Below are 23,568 nucleotides of genomic sequence, written 5' to 3' on the forward strand. Positions count from 1 at the left end.
CCGGGGAGAGGGAGGTCTGGGCTTCTCTGCTTAGGCTGCTGCCCCTGCAACCCGGCCCTGGACAAGCGGAAGAAGATGGATGGATAGCTGTACCTAATAGATGGCTGCCTGTACACACTTTGAACAGATGTCAGGTTCTTCAGAGTTTAGAATAACTTTTAACCAGCCATGGAGCTTTGACAGGACTCTGTACAGTCCTGTGAAATGAGTTAAAGGAGATTCTACTTATTTCTCCGTGTTTTTAAGTGTTGAACTCAAAGTAATCTTTATTTTATAATAGGCACTCAGTCCAACCATTGTCTCAAAGCTATTTAGCTCTCTCTCTCCCCAAACTATAATCCAGCTTTCCTGTTATTGGCTGCCTGTACAAATAAAAGATTTTACTAACAGGAGGCTGGAGCTGCTCACGGCCCGAGCTGTGTGCATAAGACGACCATAAGAAGAATATCCGCCCTTACGCGACGTTGAGATTCAAGAAAAAACAACCCAGCAGTCTGAAGCCTAAGCTTTTAGCTTTAGTCATGTTTAGTATGAGCATCCACCAGTACTTTATTATTGTAATATTTGTTGTAGTAAGTATGCATATAATCCTTTCAGTGCATACATTTGTGCTTTCTTTTATATATAAGAAAAAAGAAACGTCTAAATAAAGTAGGACACAGGAAGTAAGGAGAAGGGTTCAGTTCTCTCCCTCCTTCCTTTCTACTTCACAGCCTTCCCAAACCCATACTGAAGAAGGCTATAGCTCCTCGACCGTCCTCCGCCCGCTCCACAGATGAAGACATTCAAGGTTCCAAAGACGCTTTGATTCAGGATCTGGAAAAGAAGCTTCGCTCAAAGGAAGCCAGGAGGAGAAACAGCCAGGTGTGCCCCCCTCCTCCACCACACACACACACACACACACACACACACACACACACAATGTCTGTTTGAAGAGAATGCAGTGCAGTAGTTTACCAGAAATATCAGTGACCCATTCTGTGTGTTGGTTAAAAATGATGTAATCAATTAAAACTTACCAACATGAAGCTTCATTTTTACAGAAGCTGTCTTACGAGGAGCGCATGGCTCGTAGGCTGTTGGGTCCAGACAACACTACCTACATGTTTGACCAAGACAATCTTTCAGACTCACAACTCGACCAGGTACAGCTTTGACTTTCTCCGTTATTATGAAAAAATTTCCAATCTCAAGAGAGCGTTTCAGAGTGTGCTGCAGGGCTGACGTTCATGCTGGCCCTGTTCCAAAACCCATTAGCTTTCATTTAGTCGTTAAGTGAAGACCTCGCATTAATACAGTCATTTGGGTTTGAATAGCAGAGCAGGGAGCCAGTTTCCCTCTCGGGGCCTCCTGATGGGCTCCCAAGCTTGAAGATGAGAAAGTGCAGCAGTATAATCAGCAGCCACAGCGAGCGGCTTCACACTGTCATTTTGACCACGTCCTTGTGTGTGTGTGTGTGTGCGCGCGCGGGATTGTTCTGTCAAAAAGCCTGTTGCTCACAGGGCTTTGCACCATCTAATTTCTCTCACACACACATCATCCTCTCAAGCCAACGAGGTTGTCAGCAGCTTTTTCTAGCTTGTTTCTGGGAATGAACCTCTCAGTCGTGACAACAGCACCATTGTGTCAGCACACACACACACACACAGTTGCTGTCATTCCTGTTGACCTGTATGAGCTAGTTTTCAAAGCTGAAACCTACAGTGTGATTGTGTCAGTTTATCTCAGTCTTTCTGTTACAGCCAGATTCACCAGAAGGAAGACACACGGGTGGACTATGGTAAATACAACTTCTACATTTGCACAGAATGATTAATCCAGGTTTCATTTAATGTTTATCCAGCATCTGTGCACTTGTGCACTTCATCTGCAGGCTAAAAAACAAAATGGCAATTATTTATAAGTAGATTTGATATTTTTAATCTGTCTGATGCTGCAGGTAGCACTGCTAGAACAGAGAAGGCTGGCAGGTTGTAGTAATTTAATCTAAGCTAGCAGTTTGAGTACAAGGAGCTTGTGTTTGAGCTTGTTTTAAAATGACTTTGTAAACATGCCTCTGGTGCTGGGAGCAGCTGAAAATGCAGCTTTATTTAGGCTTAATCTTGTTCAACAGCAGGTTTGGTGCAAGATTTACTTCTGTTTAAATCTTATAGTTTTCCACAAAGACCTGCTCCTTTAATAATATCATATGCTTCCATAGAGGTGATGCATTTAGGCACAGTGAAGGATGTTGGGGCATCAAGGGTTCAGTTTAGACAGTTTAGAGTACGTCCTGACTTCCTGGCTCAAACAGTAGCTGACCATTCAACCTGTTCAGCATCCTTTTTTTGTCGCAGTTTATTTTTTTGAATTGGCTAAAACTGACTTTATATCTGCAGAGTCTGTGCTGCATGAAATGCAAATGTATACCATTCTAATAGCAGATCACTGAAGCAAGAGAAAAATGAAAACAAAGTTGTGAAATTATACACTTTACCTCAGTTAAAGCCTCAATTTAAAACAAAAGCCAAGCAATTAATCGTTGTGCAAACCAACCCCAGCTGTCTGCTGGTAAGGAGGCTTAAGTTCTTCATAGCATATTTGTGATGTCAGTGGACAGAAAAGGAAAAGCAGTCGTGTTAGTGCATTTGCTTGCGTGCGTCTGTGTGTGGTCACTAGTTTCCTGTAAAGTTCAGTCATTGAAAGTGAGGTTATAAATAAATAATGTCCTCTGCAGGGGGAGGCACCACTCGCGCACAGATGAGAGGGGTAACGAAGGATTGGCTATCCAGGAGAAATGTTATGCGCCTCGCTTCCTGCAGGTCCCCCCAGACCTCACAGTGGAGGAGGGGCGCTTCTGTAGGCTTGACTTCAAGGTGGCTCTCTTAAGACTGAATACTTCAAATAAACTTTGCCAGAAGCCTAACAAAATTAGGTTCAATAAGCTGTTTTTCACTAGTGATGAATCATGAAAAATGTGTTAATTTCAGGTGGGAGGCCTCCCAACGCCCGATGTCTCCTGGTATCTGGACGGTAAAGCCATTCGTCCAGATGACTACCATAAGATGCTGGTGTGTGAGAAAGGGATGCACTCATTCATCATAGAGATTGTGACGGTGCATCATGCTGGTGTGTACGAGTGTGTGGCCAGGAACCGAGCCGGGGAGAGCAGATTTACCATGAGGCTCAATGTAATCGGTAAATATTAGCATACTGTGCTCTTCGTCATGGCGACTGATTTAACGATACCGCCTTTCACCGTGGGAGAGGACCTAATCACATGTATCCTCGTTCGTCTCTGCAGCTCAGGAAGCGCTCCGTCCTCCTACCTTTGTCCAGAAGATGGTGAACTCCAGAGCTCTAGAGGGCGACACGATCAGGTTAGAGTGCAAAGTGGATGCTTCCCCTCCACCGCAGCTTTTCTGGAAGAAGGATAAAGACATGCTGCGCATTGACCCCAACAGAATGAGGTGCGTCAGCTTAAGTTCAGACTCCACTGTTCAGGTGATGATACCTGGCATCGACTCTGTGATTGTGACACTTTAGCCCGTATGTGTAACTTTGCAGTCTCTCTCACTGTTTCACTGCAGTCTGTACCAGGACGGGTCAGGCCGCCAGTGCTTGTTGATAGAGAGGGTGATGAAGTCAGATGCTGGCTGGTACACTCTGTCTGCCATCAACGAAGCTGGCATGTCCACATGCAACGCCAGGCTGGATGTAGGAAGTAAGTCTGTTCATTTTTATATGCAAATAAGCTCTGAGAGGCCGCCTCAGCTATCTGCTGCATGAGATACGACACGCTGCTCGTTACCATAGAAGCCCAGGCTGTAAAATCAAACACCAGATGGAAAACGCTGTGTGCCCGGTGTCTCCATGAATCCCGCTCTGTCTCTGGGAGCTCATCAAACAAATGGCGCGTTATGTGATCGAGCGGAAACTCGATGAACGCACGAGGCTCCGAGCTGCCGAGGAATACGGTATAATCGCCGAGCGATAACTGTGAGGCAAATACAACACGGCTATTAGGTTTCTGCTTTCTCACATAACACCATCTGCTCCGTGGAGAGGTCCTCCATACACAGCAAACATGAAAGTGAGTTTAAAGCACTTTGTCTGAACCAGAGCTCAGAAACGGGAACTCATCAGGAGGTTTTTAGAAGTGAAGACTATGGCGTTATTTTTGTGCCACTATTCTGAGCGCACGTTAAAAAAAACATTGTGCATGTGTTGCATTTTGAGGAGAAATTTATTTTGAGCAAAGAAAAACTGAATTTGAGTGAACAAAATTAATTGCTGTATTTCAGTGTTTGCTATTATCCACACACACAACAGCAGCCCCTCTCGCTCAGTTTTTGCATTTGCGCTCGCTCGCAATGTGTTGCGCATGCTCTCAACATTTCTGCCCGTGCGCGCTCAACTCTTTCTGTACACCGTTATATTTGTTCCACAAAACCCGCCAATCACAGACTTGGATGCAAAAAAAATGTGATTGGCTGTTTTGGTCTCCAATCAGCTCGAAATGACGAAATGCAATATCCCAGAATCCATTTCGTCCAAAACTCAAACGAGGCAGTGGTGGAGGAACACAGAGGGGCGGAGTTTGAAATATTACTCTTTCTGGGTCACAAAATAAACTTTTAAGATATTTTCATGCGAGAATGGTGCTGTGTAAACTTCAAATACCTGCTCGATTTATCAAGACATCACATATTCGCAAAAGTGCTCTAACGTTCTATCGGATTGTCACAATAGAGTAATGTTTTGCCCACCGAGGTGTTAAGTCGGTTATGTGACTGAATAGTGTGGATTGCACTGGGTTAGGATGTTACTCAGTGATGACAGAGTTCAGTGTGTGAAAATGCAGTTGAAAAGCACAGCGTCTGGATACGTCTCCTAACTCTTTCCATGTTTATTCATCTTAATTAAAATGAAAAACATTTGATGGTGCAGAGTTTAGTCCAAACGTTTTTAATCTGACACCTTAGTCAGTTGATAACATTTCAGACTTAGACCAGAAGAGTAGAGGTTATCTGATCTTAACTTTAGGCCTTTATGCTTAATCATTTTTAAATTGTTCCTGTTTGTTTTTTTTGTTTTTTTGTTTTTTTACATCATAGCCTTTCAGTGTTGAAAATGTTTTTAAAAAGGAGGGAATAGTAATAGATACCATAGTTGTGTCTTCATACAATGCATTATTACAAGAACTTTACTAAAACAGTATTCAGTTAGGGCTCAGCAGCAGGGAAGGCTGATGGTGAACTGAAAGGAATGCTAAATGCACTTTAGCTTAACCTCCTAAGACCCGAACTCTTTCTGTGCATTTTTAATTTCTCTTTGCTATTTGGGCTGATTGGGACCTCCATCCAAGCATCCATCTTCTTCCGGGGCCGGGTCGCGGGGGCAGCAGCCTAAGCAGAGAAGCCCAGACCTCCCTCTCCCCAGCCACCTCCTCTAGATTATCCGGGGGAACACAAAGGTGTTCCCAGGCCAGCTGAGAGATATGTCTCCGGCGTGTCCTGGGTCCGCCCCGGGGCCGCCTCCTGGTGGGACATGCCTGGAAAACCTCACCCAGGAGGCATCCTTGTCAGATACCCGAACCACCTCAACTGGCTCTTTTCAATGTGGAGGAGCAGCAGCTCTACTCTAAGCCCCTCCTGGATGGCTGAATTTCTCACCCTATCTCTAAGGGAGAGGCCAGCCACCCTTCAGAGGAAGGACCGATGCAGCATCCGCATCGCTGCGGCCGCTGCACCAATCTGTCTGTCCATCTCCGGCTCCCTTCACCCATCACTCGCGAACAAGACCCGTGGCCTCAGATTTGGAGGTGCTGATCCTCATTCCCGCTGCTTCACACTCGGCTGTGAACTATTCTAGTGCGAGCTGGAGGCCTTCACCCGATGAAGCCAACAGAACCACATCATTTGCGAAAAGCAGAGATGATTGGGACCTGATTAATGTAAAAACAAAGAATTACTTTTTGTTTTTACCTGATTTTTTTTTCTGAGAAAAATTAGATCCACATATGACATTTGCTTTAAATTTCAATGGAACAGTGGCAGTAAAACGTCCTCGTAAGTGGATATCAGGCCCTCGTAGAGCAAAATTTTGGTCTAGACAACCCAAAATGTGACGTCCACATATGTGGACGGCAGGTCCTAGAAGGTTAATAACAACATATATCAGTGAAGTTGAGCTGAACTAATTCTGTACCAGACAAGAGTCTGCAGCCTCGTCATTAAAGAGTAGAACGTTTGCTTTGAAAATATAAAAAGGTAAATTACATTAAGTGGTGAATTTCTATGTTTACTAAAGATGGTTTTTTTTTTTGGTTTTTTTTTAAATTATCAAATTTTAATGGTGACATTATTGTATGTGGATATGATGAGTTGGTGTTGTGGGTTTGTCTCATTCAGGCTTGTGGAGGTGAACACTGTGCATCCACTGTTCCTGCATATATGTGCTGGTCACATATCTGCCTCTGAGCTATGCTGTACTGTGGCATGCAGGGTAGAAGAGTTATTTTCAGACACCTGGCATGAGAGGAATTTTTCTCCCCTGAGTGTTAGTAAGATTTGATGCTGCTCTCAGGGACAGGAAAGGTGTTGCTCTGCTTTCTTTAAAAACTTTGATTTATAATCAAAGTTTAAATAAATAATCTGAAAACCCAAAACAATATATTAACCCATCGTCTCTCCGCCCCTACCAGCCCGCACAACTCCGGCCATGAAGACTGCTCCTGCTGGCTCCAAGACTCTGAAGCTGCTGTCCTCTCTGAGCCACGTCCCTGCTCTGACGGTGGAGAGCCCCGCCCAGCACACGGCGCCGTTGTACGAGAGCGAAGAGCTGTAGACCCACACGCTCCCACCCTCCACTAACCACCATGTCAGAACTGTAAAGAGAGGAGCCTCTGACTGTCGCGTCAGGGCCGAAACATGAGTGCAGACTAATAATCATCGCAGCGCGCACAACTCACAGTAGTAACACATTCACTAAGCTTCATGCAACAGCAAAGCACATCTGCCATCTTTACAACACTTGGGTAAAATGATTATGATGCAGCATTGGAGACTTTTTACTGTGGGAGAGTTTAGGACTTGTTCTCGTCCATGTGCTGCTGTTTGTCACACTGTTTCTGCCCATCTGTCTGTCTGCTCTGCTTTTTCCTCTCCGTCTCTTCATGTGCCCGTCCTGGCTGCTCTCAGCAGAATGCGGCTCCTCGGTCATGGATGTATTAATAGAGCTGGGTATGTTGTGGCACAGGCTGCGCTGCTGTCAGGTTTGGTCCCAGTGGGCAGCCACATTACTGCAACATAATCTCCTCCAGTCCAGAAACCATTTTCAAAACGCACATTTCAAGCAATGATGACAGGACACCGGCCATATGTTACTACATGTACTGAATATTTAAAAGGTTCTTTAACATTTGCACATTTTAAGTTTTTTCCCATGTCTTATTGTAAAATCTGTGATTGGAGCAGGCCAAGTCAGACAAACTGGATGCTGCTGCACAGGGGAGGACAAACATCCTCTGCACAGCAGTGCATGTGTTGCAGTGCACCCTTCAGATAAACTCTTCTATGGTAGAGAGTAGAAAACAGAACCAAGTCTTCCCACAATCCCACACTGTCTCTACACATCACACTCACTCCACTTTAATCCTGACAGCTGTCTGCTTATCACTCCTCTGTCCATCCATCCATGTTCTTAACCACTTATCCAACTTGGGGTTGCGGGGGGGGGGGCTGGAACCTATCCCACCTGTCACGGGAACAGACAGTAAAAAAAAAAAAAAAAAAAAGATGGACGTAGCCACTGTGACGTCACTGATTAGTGAAGTCCCCTCTGAAGCCTCGAGCCGTTTCCGTCTTTGGTGTTTTGAAACAGGATGTGATAGGGGAGGGGCGACTCGGACTGTGAAACTGAGAACACCGCATGCTTGTGATTGCCGCGTCGTTAGCCAATGAGAATATCCTGGACATTCCTCCTTTCTGGCTCTAATAATAACCGTAATTCCATTATTCAGTGTAACCCGAAACTAGTCACGGAGTCATCAGGAAAGTGTTTACAGAGGTCACACAAGAAGAAAGCCTAGGGCTATTTTCCCCCATAGCTTCTATACAATCAAGTCTTTTTGCAACCAACGTTGCCCCCTGTTGTCCATTTAACAACAATGCAGCTTCAAAGCAAAGCATCGGCTCCACTTTTTAGACCTGCTTAAAGTTACGTCCATCTTTTCTGTGCTGTCACAGGGTGAGAGGTGGGGACGCCGTGGACAGGTTGCCAGTGAGGAGAAAGAGTTCTGTACTCGTGAATTACTGCTAAGGATCATTTTGTGTGTCCTTGCATTAATGCTGCCTGTGGTGTGTCTGTAACGCTTTTTAAATGATCAGATTCTCTGCTGTTGTATGAATTTAATCGGGTTGAAATGTTCTGATACAGTTTATGTGACTGAAGCTTTTTATCAGTGTTGAGACTTTTCATGTGTGCAGCCTTTTGCTGCTAAACACAGGCTGCCATCCTGATACCTGAACCCAAAACGTGCTCTGAACTTTAAACGTTTACACTTGGTCACATCTGCAGTGCAGATACGTTTGAACTCCAGACAGAAAATGTTTTTTCCTGTTAAGCGTACAGGCAGGTATCAGCATGTCAGCCTCAGTCTGTCTTTTGGTGACTTTATCCAAATGGATTCATCAGATATGCTTAATTTGCGTGCTTACATTGAAACTGCTTGCTATTACCAGCCTGGAGCTCACGTCACAAAAACCAAGATGGAAACGTGTGTTCTGTGGCCATGAAAATCTGGCGTTGACCCCTGTGTGGCCACGGCCTCGCAGTGACGGTTGTTTGCTGAGGTCTGGATAAACTACATTTTCTGCCTTAATGTAGTCCCAGGTGTTACAATAAGTAGTTGGACTAACCAGTGTCCTGTACTGGTCTAATCCACTGGTTTAGCTAGTTGATCTTCAGTTGGTCACTAAGACATGCGGCTCAAATGGGGTTAAACTTTTATAAAGCACAGGACTAAGTCATAATTCAGAGATTTTAAACTGCAGTGTGTACTCTCCTGTACTGTTTGTTGTGACAAGAACTTCTAAATATCACTGGATGAATGAGGAATAAAGTCTACACGACCTTGACCTCCTGCATTTTTCTTTTTTTGATCAGCTTCAGTTCAATGTCACGATGTCGCCCTCAGGTGGCAGCAGAGAAAACGTACAGATAATGTGACACACACACACACACACACACACGGGTGAGTCAGTTTATTAAAAACAAGTTGAAGACGATATCAAAATTGACAAAAAAGCTGTTTATGACTAAAAGAGGGCAAAGTGTTTCTACTGTGGCTGCCAAGACCACAGACAGAACTGTTCATCTGCAAAAGCATGATCAGATAATTTACAGGCTTCATCAGCAGTTATCCTCAGTTTTGTGCAGAACAGCAACGGGTACCAGAAGAAACTGGAGCACGGGCAGTTCTTGGATCAGCTTCTGCTCGGTGGCCTTGCATACAGAAGCTGCCAGATCAGTGAGAGTTGAAATAGTGCCCTGCTCTGTGCTAGTGCTGGACTTCTCAGAGCTGTAAGGCACATGAATAATGAGTATATTTGAGATTGTGTCTTTGAAAACTTCAGCAACCATCTGAGCAGGCCTGTGTGTGACTAGTGCCACCGAGCAGGCACTCCGTTTGTTTCTTGTTATGCCTTTTCCTTCCCACCTGGTGCTAACTTGGTGTTGCAGTTTTTTCGCCTAATGCGCTCTGCCCTCCAACCAGCTGCTCACAACTCCTGTGGACTGACTGGTGAATCTAAATCGTAGGCTGTGTGCAGCAGAAGTCTTTCAGAAGCCAAACATTTCATTAAGATAACATGAAGATCATGAGCAGAAAAAAAATGAAACAAAACATCTGGAGCACAAACGAGAAAAAGAGCAGCACGTCTGATATATGTCACGTTTCTGTGTGTATACAAAGACCAGAACGCACAGGAGTCTGTTCTCAGTCTTTCGAGTCCTTCAAGAAATGTTTTCTTTGTTGCACCACAGGGGATTTGAAAATACCGTCAAATTTCTACGTCGCTCTCTTTGTCGTTGTCGTGGTCACCATCGTAGAACTCGTTTGCTGCCTCCGGCCTGTGGGAGTCACGTCATGAACAGTGAGGATCGTGCACACCAATCTTTTATAAATACACGCGTGTTGCTGACTCGTGCTGACCTGGTGTAGTTCTCCTCAGCTCCCCTCTCATCGGGGTCGGGCTCGTCGTTGCGCTCGTAGCTCAGCATGTCGGACGGGACGTCGTGGATCTGAACGCTGGGCGCGTGGTTCAGCATTTTCAAGTTCTCAAACACCGTCTGACGGATTTGCTCCAAATACTGCAAACACGTGAACACAGCGAGAGGGTCGGCCGACTGCATGTCAGGATCTCTACTGTGCACTTTACACCAATGAAAAGAGGAATGATGCTTTTACCTGTCGGGAATTCTGGTTTTCTATCCTGGTGCTGACATCAGGGTGCAACGTGAAGTCTGGAGCAAAGTACTCAAAATACTCTGCAGACGAACCAAATCAGACAAACAGGATGTTCCAAGTATTTCTGTTCACTTTCCTTCTTGTTTCACCCGCAGTCCTCTGTAATGTCACGTGTAGCGACTCTAAGAGTAACTACTAACTGGCTTTTAATTTGTTGTTTATGCATAAATCATTTTTCAGGCTCATTGTGACATCCTGGACAACAAGAACGCACAAAAACAATCCAACAAAGATATTAAAATCTCACTGAAACATGAAACATAGCTCACCGCTGTAAGGCAGCTCATCACTGATGGATTCATCCAACAACAGAGACGTCTCATAGGTCCTACAACACAGCACAGATTATTATCATCATCATCATCATCTTAAAGCTGTATTCATGGAAAGTGCACATCAGACTGACCAACAGCGAGCCACGTTCCTCACTGTGTATCCTCCTCCTCCCAGAACCAGCAGAGGGATCTTAAAGCTCTTCACAAACTCCACACACTCACTGAAAACCACACACACAGATTATGTTGCAACTATCAGTACTCATGTGCTGGCTGTTTAAAAATATTTGAGTTCAGCTGGAAAAAACTTTGTCTCACCCGTGTCCTCGGATACTGAGGTTGAAGCAGCCCAGCCTGTCACAGCCCAGCGAGTCCGCTCCACACTGCAGACAGACACACACCAGGTGAGGCAATCGCACACACGCAGATTAAATCATACAGAAGCAAATGATAGGAGCTACTGACTGACCTGCAGGACGATGCAGGTCGGCTGGTAATAATCCACCACCTGTCTAATAACAGGCTGGAACAGCTGCCTGTAGCCTGAAAACAAAACATGCAAACACGTTGGTCGAATCTCATGTGATAGTCACAGAACAATAAGAAAGTGTGACCTCATGTGTTGTTGCTCTCACTCTGGTCATCGATGCCGTCTCTGAGAGGAACATTGAGGCAGTAGTACCGGCCGCTCTCTGCCCCGACCTCGTACATGTCACCTACAGGAAGCAGAGCGAAGAACAGATGACGAACTTCTGTTGTTGCTGGACTTTTAATTCCATTCAATGTTTCCACAGTCAGAAAAACAAACACTACTTTAGAGTCTTATTTAAAAATAAAATAAATAACACTGCTAAACAGCTGACTCAGTGACAAAGGGCAGCCCGGACAGAGTCCAAGACAAACTTAATAGGGACCAAACGGCTCATAACAACAGGGTCAGATACACCCTGAGTCTACGGATAGAAACCCGCCTGGAATACACTTATCATTTATCTGCTTATACAGCTGACAGAGGACTACTTCAGTATTTCTATGTCTTTAAATTGGACTTTTGGGGCTGAATATGCACGCAAGTAAAATAATAAATGATATAAACACCACTATGTGGACAGCAAACATTTGTTAGATAATTAAAGCTGCATTTACCTGTCCCTGGGAAAAAGTAGTTTCCATATTTGTGAAAGGACACGGTCATGACTCGGTCTGTGAGGTAAAAGGCTTCCTGGACGCCATCGCCATGGTGAATGTCTATGTCAATGTAAAGAACCCTGGGGTGGTACCTTGAACAAGCACAGAGCAGGAGATTTATGTCACAAACAGACACGGTAAAGATTCGAGGAGAGTTACTCCGGAGCGCCGTCTTACTTGAGGAGCTCCAGTATACTGATGACGATGTCATTGACATAGCAAAACCCAGAGGCCTACACCAACACAAGAACCAAAAAAGACATTTAACTCAAATGAGCTGAACAGAGAAGACACACATCAATACATGTGGCTTTGTTCTAACCTCAAACTTTTTGGCATGATGCAAACCTCCGGCCCAGTTTATAGCAATGTCACAAATCTGGAAAATAAAGCAGAGTCAGCATCAGTTAGAGCTCACACCTTTAACTGACCACGAAGCTGAAGACCATGACAGTTTTAAAGGATGGAAAGCAAAACAAGAAATCAGAAATGTCTTTGATGAGTAACGATTTTAGTTTTTAAACACAAACTAAAATTTTCTCACAAAACTCCTCAATGCTTCTCCTATCCTCCCTTTAAGTTCACTTTTTTCTGATTAGCTGCCCTTTACAAACAGAAAGGGGGTGTCCAAATTCATGGGCTGCATCCTTCTGAGGACCCGGCCTTCACGGTCTACGTGAGGATACAGCCCATGAATTTGGTCACGACCAAAGACTGAACAGCAGGTCTACTGCTGCTGGGAGAGAGAGAGATACGTTCCCTCCAGCAAACATGAAGAGAGGCCTTTCTTCTTCTTTCTTACTTCAGCTAGAGAGCCTTGGCCACATAGAACAATCAATGACTCAACCTACTCCTCAAGGATATCACATAAATGAGTGTCTCTGATGACACTTTAAGTTGTAATTCAAAATGAAACCAACAGATGCCACCCTAGGCTACCTCAGTCTTGTTTTGTTTTGTTTTTTCTCTGTAGCACCAAAACCATCAGCTGGGTTTATGTGTGCGTGGTACCTTGTGGTTGAGCTGAGTAGCCCCCTGTAAGGATGCTCCCGTGTATCTTGAGCAGAACTCAAACAGTCCTGGAAACACCGGACTAAAACACACAGACATGAAATATTTAAGTTATGGGTTTGTCAGCCATGATGATCAGAGAGGCTTTTATGCTGAAACATTTACAATCCTGACAGATGAGATGTAAGAAAAGGAAGTTAGCTGCTTGAAAACTACAGTCCTTAGTTCCTATGGAAGCAGTAAAGGTGTACTTAGTTTTTCACAGGTCTTGTGAAAACTTCATTAAATCCTTCAGATTCTTTTTCTCGATAAAAACGTATTTAACGAGAAAGAGACACTCACCAGTCATCTCCCACATTAAACGCGTTGAGACTTTTTGTGAAGCCCTGCATGTTATTGGGGCTGACCTTCTGTAGGAAGTCAATGTAGTCTTCAGAGTGGAAGCGACACATGTCATGCTGAGACGCTTTGTAGGGCTTAAACACCTGGTGGGAATAAGAACATTTGATAGAGTGCAGCATGAACTTGTTGTTTCTAATAAAAAACAAACAAACACAAGATTTATCAAATGTTTTTTCAGTGTGAAAAGCATCAACAGGTGTGAACACGTGACAGTATCTGTCACTACTGCTCGCTCACCATCATTTTCTTGTAAAGTCCATAGTGCAACACCAGACTGTGAGTGAGAGACAACCGGTGAGGCTTCATCGGGTGGCCAGCACCTAACAGAAACACACAGTTCATGCATTACAGGGCTTATATCTGCATCTCACAGACATTAATCAGGTCAAAAAAAAAGAATTAAGTGTACACATTATGGCTAATCACCTAAAAGAGAAACACGGTTGAAATTGGTACAATTTATGACGAAAGAGATTTGGAACACTGAAACAGCCATCCATGCGCTGTTACAAAAGCGAAAATACTTGAGGTAATTCGCAAAATAAAAATAAAAAAATAAGCACGGTAAGTATATCCTGTGAGCATGCGTATTGCAGCACTAAAGTTTGAATTTGTACAGTGTATCATTTCGTAAAAGCAGCATTAGCGTAGACAGACATATTACTTTATTTATCGTTACTGTTACACAACCGCCACGTTATCCATTCAGGACACCGTAGGAAGCACCGAGACATCCTAATAAAAGCTTTACAGGCAAATACTGAACACAGGGCTACAATACGCGTCAATAACGTTACATCTTAAGGTTAAAGGCGCAAGCAAAGCCCAACTGTAATATATAAACAAATCAAATTAAATATTAAAGCGTAGCAGTGACGCAAAACTAAATGTTAAAAAGAAAGAAAAGAACTGAGAAAATAAGAATAAAGCACAGTCTCGTACACATTAGCATGTAGCTAGCTTTCCTTAGCATCAGCTCCCTGAGTAGGCCGGTTCACTATAATAATTAAACTTACCGTAGTGGAAATTGCCCACGTCTGGGTCGTAAAAGTAAGATGTTCTATTGGTCATTCTGAAAGCAATGTCTCCCGACTTTCTACGAAAAACTGTTGTCGTCTTTGCAGCTACAAAACCCGCATTTTTCTTTCAATTAGCAGATAGCCGCCATAGTAAACACCGAGGCGTCTGCGTCATCACACGGAGACAGCAGCGACGGGGAGGGGATGGGTGGGGCCACGGAGCCGGAAAGAAAAACAACAAAACAGCCGCGACAGATGGAGAGAAAGTTACACTAGCTTTCTGTATTTTTCATTACATGAAGGTAAAGAAGTGCAATTAAAAAAGAGTGGAAAGATACCTTGAGCAATGTGCTTAAGTTATACAGTACATATAATATACAGTTTACTTTAATAAACTCATCCACACATAATTAAAACTTATATTTTTTACAAATCAGTGCAAATACAAATCCCCTGGTCGGGTCTTAAAATTAGGAAAATAAAATCTCAGACTGAACAGCATAACACGGCATATGATATACACTGTGTTATTTATTTATTTATTTTTAAATAGAAAATACAGAAGCAGTGTGTGAAAAGCCAATGCACTTTTAATGTTTCAACTGTGATTGAGAGAGTAACACACTTGATTGGTGTGAGTGTAAAAAGTTTTAGCAGTTGGCTAAAAGGGCATTTAAAAGAATTTGAAGTGCATTATTCTGCAGTGAGAAACATTGTAGAATAATCCGGTCTGTTTTAGATCCCTCAAGCAGACGTGTGTAACTACCACACACAGAAAGCTCCGGGACCGGATAACATCCCAGGTCGTGCTCTCAAAGCATGCCTTCACGATGTCTTCTCAGAAATCTTCAACTTGTAGTGCCCTCATGCTTTAAGAGGACCACCATCATACCTGTCCCAAAGAATCTGAGCTGCCTCAATGACTATCCCCCAGTAGCATTCATCTCCATCGTTATGAAGTGCTTTGAGCATATAGTTCACATCACATCTTTACTGCCTGCTAAGACCTGCTAAGGATTTATTTTCCTTTCTGTTTACCTGTATAAATCCTATGTATACCCAATGTTACACAAACCTGAGAAAAAGAAAAGAAAACAAAGCTTATCCTAACCATTTGCAAACCAATTTTAATCCGTTTTAACCCTCTTTTTGATGTATGTCATATGCAATTATTATTTTTCTTTGCTCCCCAATAGCCACAACTTGGACAAACAGTTCAATAAATCTGATCTGACACTGTTAGAATACTTTTCTGGTTAAAATCTGTTGCATGCTATCACTTGGCAGTGTCAGGTTTAAATGTAGTTCATGTTTACCTTTGAGCTATTTTTAGAGGATTATTTTGCTATTCAGGTGATTTTGACAGCATCTATTATTCATCCAAGACAGCATGTCTCTGCAAGCTTACTGACAAATTAGATGAGGACGAATTCAGAACAGCACCAAAGCACTAACAGTGGCACCAGTTTCATTCTTGAACACCTGCTCATTTAAAAATGATGAAGCGGAACTTGCTGGAGCTTCTCTGCATCATAAAATGCTTTTTTTTTAAAGAAAAAAAGGGCAGACTGTATACACGTGGCAATGAAAGGACGCTAACAGAGGTAGGAAACAAAGCAACCATGTTACTGTCTATCCACTAGGGCTGGGCGATATGACCCAAAATTCATATCTCGATATTTTTTAGCTGGATGGAGATATAAGATATATATCTCGATATATTTTTTTTTAAGCCATAAAGTAAGAACAAAAAGAGAGTTCTTAGTCAAAGCTGTGTCCCAGATGTCACACAGGCACTTTTATTAACATACAGCACAGATGTACATGAAAAATTACTCAAAATTAAATTATGAGCATTCATTAAATAATCATGCTCCATAAATAAAAGAAAACAAGGTTGTTTTTGTGCTAAACAAAGAGCTCACAATTGTGCAGTCAAAATGTAAACTAAAAGACGCTGAGCGTAATAACAAAGACAGACAGATTTTACAGCTGCTCTGTTCCCAAGTTTTACTGTGTGACTGATAGCCTGGAGTTTGAAATCCGCTTCATAACCACGTCTCTTACAGGTGCCATTTATGGTCCTTATACACACACAGTACGGTAATATTACGTTGATGGACAGTACGTATCACTCCGCGAAGCTCTTCGGTAGCCGTAATGCGCCGACAATCTATCAAGCGGTGCAGCTCCGTAGTTTACCAAAGTCGTACTCAAACATTTGTGACAGATTGCTGAGCGCCGTGTTCCACATAAAATCGGTTCGCGGCCATCAAGCACAACCAGAATTCATACATAAGGCGCACTGTCAACTTTTGAGAGAATGAAAGGATTTTAGGGTTAGCGCGATTAGCTCGTTAGCATGTTTAGCTCGTTAGCACGTTGACGCCGTCCAGCCCCACGCATGGGGCGATGCGCAGTAACTCGTTAACGGAGATTTGCCGTGTCCGTCTTGTCGCTGCCTGCACGTGAAGCGATGGGGTAGGAGGGGGAGTTGTCTTCAGTGAAGGCGAGGCGGAGTAACGTTGCGTAGAGACAAAAGTGGACGAAAGAGAGGCAAACTTGCGGCTCCACAACTATAATTATAACGTAACATAGACTATATCGATATAAAGGATATTGTCACATCTTATATCTCGTATAAAAAAATATCGATATGTTTTAAAAACTCGATATATCGCCCAGCTCTACTATCCACTGTATCCAGCATCAGTAAAAGTCAGTAAACATGTGGTCGCACTGTGAAGCTTTAAAAGTTTAATGTCTTTCAAAGATGCTCCCACTGAAATTTCCTCTTCATCATTTCCTTCACCTCTTCGTGCCCGTCTGTATTCTTCTTGTCTTGTCCACGTGTGTCCTCCTTTTTTTCTGCAGTAAAAAATAAAAAATCTGTGTGTGTGTGTATTCATATCCTTGTGAGGACTAAAAAATTGGAAGTTTACTATACTTGTGGGGACCAACAGCCCTTATGGCAGGGATGGGGAACTCCAGGCCTCAAAGGTCAGTGTCCTGCAGGTTTTAGATGTGTCCTTGATCCATCACAGCTGAATTAGATGGCTAAATGACCAAATTTCTGGTCCCCACGAGTTTGAAGGCATTATAGAGACTAAAAATGTGGTTTTAGTGTCAGGGTTTGGGTTATGGTTAGGGTTAAGGTTAGGCAATCCTTTTTCATGGTTAGGTTTAGGGCTAAGGGGCTATGCCCCAGCAATATGCCACACCACACCACAAACACTGGTAAGGACCAAGCAACAACTTCTGGCACTGGAAGCTTAAAAACCTGGCTCCAAATCCCAGTCAGTCATTATAAAAGAGGCAACTTTACAGCATCATTACAACCTGTTCTAAAAACAGTTTGGTCCCTAAGGATTTTGGAGAAAGGTGTGAAAAAGGGAGGGCAGGAGGGGAGGACGGGAGATATTATTAAAAGACAAGGACTGTTCAACGAGTAAAATTCAATCACTTTAAATGAGAGACTGGATCTATGCCTGTGTTGCTGCATGAAAGGTTATATGAAAATCCCAGGGGAGTTGATACAGTTTAGTGCAGGGTAAATGGGTTATTGTGCAGTATTGTGGTTAAGTTTATAGTAACACACTATGTTGGGCTGGTGTACAGGAGGGGAAGGACAGGTGGTCATCCATGAATTTTAAGGAGTGTGCTGGAGAGGCTGGCACAACTAAAGCCTTCACTCTGCAGTATGTGTGTTGGCTTGTCAGTCGTTTTGCGCTGGAATTTCTGGAGGTATGTTTGATTTTTCTATCTGCGCCTGTTTGCTTCCTCTCACCCTGTCTCTGTTTCCCTCCCTGCTCCGTGTTTTTCTGCCTGGAGCTAAAAGGCAGTGCTGCTCTGGAATTGAATCGGTTATGTATTATTCATTGCTGAAGTTGCAAGTTACAGAGAGTTCAACACAGGTTAGCACAGGTGTATAATTTATATGTCTGTCTGTCTCCATCATTAAGAATTATAAGAATTTACCTTTAGGCACTATTTAAAGCTCCTTTTATTTCCCCAAAATAATATTGAACACAAATTGTTTGTACTGGGGTTTCATGTCTTGTGGGGGAAACAAATGTTTGCTAGAAGATCACATTTACAGTAAACAAGCTGTCCTTACCAGAGCTCGACTAACACAGAAATCATTAATAAAACTATTTTGAAAACTTAAAATAAGATAAGATAACCTTTATTAGTCCCACACGTGGGAAATTAGTTTTGTTACAGCAGAAAGTGGACAGTGCAAATTTACATAGAAAAATTAGAAAAACACTGGAATAAGATAAGAATAAGATACTGAACACAACTGTATAGAATAGAATAAAATATAATACTATGTACAATAGGATAAAATAGAATACAAATGCTATATACAATTGAGTATAATACAATGATGCCAGAAAAGTATTGCACTTAGTGTTATTGCACATGTGTGGATGTGTGTGTTTGATCAGTTGAAGTCTTTGTTGTGGAGTCTGACAGCAGTGGGGAGAAAAGACCTGCGAAATCTCTCCGTCCCACATCGTGGGTGCTGCAGCCACTGAAGGAGCTGCTCAGTGCTGTCACAGTCTGCTGCATGGGCTGGGAGATGTTGTCCGACAGGGATGACAGCTTAGCCGCCATTCTCCTGTCACTCACCACCTCCACTGGGTCCAGAGGGCATCCTAGAACAGAGCTGGCCCTTCGGATCAGCCTGTTCAGAGTCTTCCTGTCCCCGGCAGAGATGCTGCTGCCCCCCTCCCCCAGCAGATCACAATGTATAGATTTAAATGTATTAATGTATAAATGTAACTTTTTATTTGCAATAATAATTTAATGTGTATAAAGGACTGAAGCCAATACCAAGATGCATAGTAATACTAATACTACTAATAATAAAATATTAATGACAGGTGCACAGTCATTACCACTATTCATGTTGGACAACCTTTTGTTCAGTTTGCAGCCAATCACAGAGCCAACTTTAATCAGTTTGTTCCGTCTGTTGCTGTCACAGGTTCTCCCATCAGACAGCACTTCCCACGATGGACTAATGACTAATAGAAAATCTGCATCGTTCTGCAACAGGAGTCTGCTCATCTCTTTTCTGTAGCCTCTGTCTTGGTCTCCCAGTTCAGCCGATGCAGACACCCAGGTACTCGTACTCCTCCTCCACATCAATATCCTGTCCCAGGATAGATGCTGGTCACACAACCTTCCTCGTCCTTCTCAAGTCGATCCCCATCTTTCAGACAATTCCTCACAGACCTGCTGTGCTTGGTGTCTCTCAAGCACAGCAATGTAAAACACACAATTTATGAGCGACACAATGAACACTATAAATAAACCACAGTATAAACAGTCTAAATCCTTATATAAAAAATACAGGATTACAAAAATTAATACCACAGAATGTACATAAAGTGCAGCTGCAGTCTGGCAGTGTGAAGCAATGTGACAGTTCAACTGTTTAGAAGGGAGATGGTGAGGGGAAAGAAACTGTTCTGCAGGCTCTACCGTCTACCAGAAGGCAGCAGGTCAAAAAGTCTGTGTCCAGGGTGTGAGGGGTCTATGATGATTTTCCCTGCCCGTTTCCTGGTTCTTGAGAGGTGCAGGTCCTGGATGGAGGGCATGGGGGTGGCGATGATCTTTTCTGCTGCCCGTACAGTCCGCTGCTGTCTGCACTTGTCCTGTTTAGTGGCTGTGATGGAGGACCACAGGACAGACTCAATGACTACAGTGTAGAACTGGATCAGCAGCTCCTGTGGAAACCTGTACTTCCCCGGTTGTCTTAGGAAGTACATCCTCTGCTGGGTCTTTTTGCGGATGGAGGAGCTGTTGGTCTCCTACTTCAGGTCCTGGGAGGTGGTGGTACCCAGGAGTTTGAAGATCTCCACAGTAGACACAGGGCTGTCTGATATGGTTGAGGGCTGTCTCCTGAAGTCCACTGTCATCTCTACAGTCTCAAGCATGTTCAGCTCCAGATTGCGCTGACTGTACCAGAGCACCAGCTGCTCAACTTCATGCTGGTACGCAGACTCATCACCATCCTAAATAAGGCCAATGACGGTGGTGTCATCTGCACAATACTATTTAAAGGCAAACTAAAGTCCACAAATAGGATCCTGGCATAAGTTCCCAGACAGTTGAGATGTTGCAGGATGTCCCATGTTCACTGCATCATCCACCGACTTGTTTGCCCAATAATCAAACTGCAGGGGGTCCAGATGGTGTCCCATAAATCATCTGTTAGTGCTCTTTATCCTTCTCTTGCTGACACATCCAGCCACTGCAGAATTGTCTCTCTGTAGGTGGAATGACCCAAAGTTGTACTGAAAGTTTAAGGTGTACAATTGAACTGGAATGGAAACAGCAGAGTCACCTGTGAAGCTCCTGTACTGCACATCTGCAAATCAAAACAAGTACTGCTCGCACTGCAGCCTGTCTGTTTGGTAGTCAGTAATCCATGATACACACGGTGGATACTGACAGATCCTCACTGTACAGTTGTCACGCTCTAGAAAGGAGTAAGCTCTCTGCAGATTTGATCATCCACTTCCACATTAGGTCTGTATGCAAACTGCAAAGGGTCAACAGATATTTTCATCTGTGGCCTTAGGTGGGAGAGCCCAGTCCCTCCAGTAGCTGTGTCACATGTGATGTGGTGGTGACTACTACAGTACAGGAAGTGGACGGGAGGTTTGCCTTAAGAAATAAATACACAAATGTGACTCACAATCGCAGACAGACCAAAATCACTGAAGGAAGGCCTGAGTGTGTGGTGGAAGAGGCACACGGGAATTGAATTAAAATACATTTTACTAATATTACCAACTGGTGACAGCAGCCTTCTCTGGATATATCCAGTGCTGAATATATAAATAACACTCAGTTATAACACAGTTATAACGCACTGTTGATCCTGCAGCCTGTAAAACAGTCAACCTTGGACCTTTTAAACTTTAATAACTGCATCACACTTGTCAGAGTTCGAGGCTTGTCAAGATTTTTATTTGTATAGCTATGAAGTGTGTGTGTGTGTGTGTGTGTGTGTGTGTGTGTGTGTGTGTGTGTGTGTGTGTGTGTGTGTGTGTGTGTGTGTGTGTGGGCTTCCTCCTTAGCTGGCTTGTTTTGGCCCCAGGGTCCAAATCTGTTCTGTCAAGCATCTGTCTCTGCCCGCTTGTTAACACACACACACACACACACACACACACAGAGGACAAGCGACCTCTCCAACTCATGCCTGTGTGTTATCGCTAATTTAAATTTCACATCTAAACATATTTTTGTCTTTTAATTTTCACATATTCTTTAAGAATATTGATTCTTTTAGAACAAATCATGTTGAAAAGAAACAAGTTAGTCGTGTTTTATCCTCAAGCTCCGCCCCCTGGAAAGGAAAAATCGGCTGCGCTGTCCGCCATTTTTGTCTCTCGCTTTGGAAAATCTACTACCATCTGGAGTTTTACACTTGAAGGTAAATAAGATTTTAAAGCTAACACACCAGTGAGAACGAGTGTAGACCCTTTATATATGTGGACTTTTACTGGGGTGTTGTTATTTTACAGGTATGTGGGCTGTTTATCGAAAACCATGAAAGGCCAATGTTAGGCTCCAGTTAGCTAATGGTAACCGAAATTATGCGATAAGCAAATTAGTAATTAACATATATAATGTGAGTTAATATTGTTTCTATATTCTTTCAGTCTAAATTAACAGACTATTACAAACTTGCATCAGTGTCTGTAGTAAGTGGTGGTACCTGCAGTGTCTTAACCATTAAACAAGCTAATGTAGGGCCGGGATATGACTAGTTTGTTGAAACATGTCTGCTGCCAATGTGACTGCTCACACACGGTAACATTACCAGCACATAGCCACAGCCGCTATAAACATGCTGAAAGGTCAATCTAGCTTCTGTAGTCAGCAGCTGGAAGACTCAACACAGACCCAAGATTCAGTGTAACGGTTATCTAAATGTTGTGTGTCCTGTTTGTAAGCCCAGAAAAAGAAATTAAATAAAATGACGACCTTGAGCTTCAAGCTAATGTAAGCGTAATGCTATAGCATAAAGCGACTAATGCAATGATGAGGTTGTTAAATTAGTAAAAATACAGTAAATATATCAAACATGAATCATTTATATTTTTGGTCTAAACATAATTAAGTCTCACGCCTTTCACTTGTTTTAGAAGGATGTTCAGTCTTTTAAAACCAGTCATATCAAAATAACAGAAAATAGTTATGTTTTCTGTTGAAACTCCACCCCCAGGGTGTGTTTTGCGAGGGAAAATTCACTGTGGCGGTCCGCCATTTTTTGTCTTCGCTTCGTTTACGTTTGGTGCTGAGCTTTACTTTGTCAAGGTAAACTGAAAACTACATGTTTGAGAGGAAACGAAGAGAACATCCATTAGATGGGGAAGTTTTTCTCATGAATTGCTGTTGAGCAACATAATGTAAAAAACAAGTCATTCCTTAAGTTAACTAACGATAATGCTAGCTTAAGCTGCGAGACAATATTATGTGCATTAGCTTTTTTTCAGTGTGTGCCCAGTCACATCCGCTTGTTTTTTCTCAGTGAATACAGACTAACAAACTCGTGTCCATTTAGTTAACTGGTTGTACCTAAAATGTTTTAGTTATACAGTTAAATAAGCTAGTTTGCCATGGGGTGGGCTCTGTGTGTGTTGGGGGGGGTGTCTTCACTAAAGTCGGTTTATTTAGGGCATGACACCTATGCAGTACTCATTAGGAGAGGAAGTGCATGACATGGGGCTTTATTTCATGTTCTGGGGCAGTGAATGTAATCTACTGATAACATGTTAAAGACACACAAAAACCCAACAAATTATTTTAACTGATTTATAGAGAGACTGAGAGGAGGGCTTAAAGAGATAAAAATAATGACAATATAAATATGTTAAATTTATTTTTTCTGTATCGATATATGGTGCTTATCCCTGCTGAAGGGCAGATTGGTGTTGCTTCAGAACAATTGTCTAGCGCTGTTATGTAGAGGTGTTACTGTTAAGGTTTTAATAACATTATTTTATTTACTAGTGAAGATTTGCATATCTTATCTCACATTCTGTAAGGTAAATTTTCTGGAAAGGTCAAATTAACTAATTTAACTAAGTATTAATGAAAGACCTTGATGTGTATATGACAATATTAGATGTAGTTTCTG

General features: G+C 42.8%; 2 protein-coding genes across 2 annotated transcripts in view; one reads left to right on the top strand and one right to left on the bottom strand.

Annotated features, from left to right (window-relative positions):
* Nucleotides 1-9,119, top strand: part of myot (myotilin) — a 32,978-nt gene extending 23,859 nt beyond the window's left edge. The window contains exons 11-18 of the mRNA XM_026186441.1: nucleotides 714-864; nucleotides 1,044-1,145; nucleotides 1,743-1,780; nucleotides 2,717-2,855; nucleotides 2,970-3,177; nucleotides 3,284-3,449; nucleotides 3,570-3,703; nucleotides 6,686-9,119. Coding sequence (XP_026042226.1) covers nucleotides 714-864; nucleotides 1,044-1,145; nucleotides 1,743-1,780; nucleotides 2,717-2,855; nucleotides 2,970-3,177; nucleotides 3,284-3,449; nucleotides 3,570-3,703; nucleotides 6,686-6,828 — 1,081 coding nt within the window. The 3' untranslated portion in view covers nucleotides 6,829-9,119. The remainder of the gene's footprint in view (nucleotides 1-713; nucleotides 865-1,043; nucleotides 1,146-1,742; nucleotides 1,781-2,716; nucleotides 2,856-2,969; nucleotides 3,178-3,283; nucleotides 3,450-3,569; nucleotides 3,704-6,685) is intronic.
* Nucleotides 9,120-9,230: 111 nt separating this feature from the next.
* On the bottom strand, nucleotides 9,231-14,635 carry hdac3 (histone deacetylase 3). Its single transcript, XM_026186455.1, has 15 exons — nucleotides 14,403-14,635; nucleotides 13,624-13,706; nucleotides 13,327-13,469; nucleotides 12,985-13,066; nucleotides 12,296-12,352; nucleotides 12,151-12,206; nucleotides 11,932-12,065; nucleotides 11,421-11,501; nucleotides 11,255-11,328; nucleotides 11,104-11,168; nucleotides 10,917-11,006; nucleotides 10,780-10,838; nucleotides 10,451-10,530; nucleotides 10,196-10,353; nucleotides 9,231-10,113 (listed from the first exon to the last, which is right to left on the bottom strand). The coding sequence occupies exons 1-15, from the start codon at nucleotides 14,455-14,457 to the stop codon at nucleotides 10,044-10,046; spliced, it is 1,287 nt and encodes a 428-aa protein (XP_026042240.1). The 5' UTR covers nucleotides 14,458-14,635; the 3' UTR covers nucleotides 9,231-10,043.
* Between the last annotated feature and the right edge of the window lie 8,933 nt (nucleotides 14,636-23,568).

Source organism: Astatotilapia calliptera, chromosome 2, assembly GCF_900246225.1.
Source record: "Astatotilapia calliptera chromosome 2, fAstCal1.2, whole genome shotgun sequence".
NCBI classification, from domain to species: domain Eukaryota; kingdom Metazoa; phylum Chordata; class Actinopteri; order Cichliformes; family Cichlidae; genus Astatotilapia; species Astatotilapia calliptera.

What these genes read in the sequence shown, in the direction of transcription:
- hdac3 (XM_026186455.1), bottom strand. Translation starts at nt 14,457, where the DNA reads ATGACCAATAGAACATCTTACTTTTACGACCCAGACGTGGGCAATTTC. An exon ending in AGTATACTGGAGCTCCTCAA is followed by an intron (nt 12,066 to 12,150) that starts GTAAGACGGCGC and finishes TGCTTGTTCAAG; the next exon opens with GTACCACCCCAGGGTTCTTT. An exon ending in CTACTTTTTCCCAGGGACAG is followed by an intron (nt 11,502 to 11,931) that starts GTAAATGCAGCT and finishes TGCTTCCTGTAG; the next exon opens with GTGACATGTACGAGGTCGGG.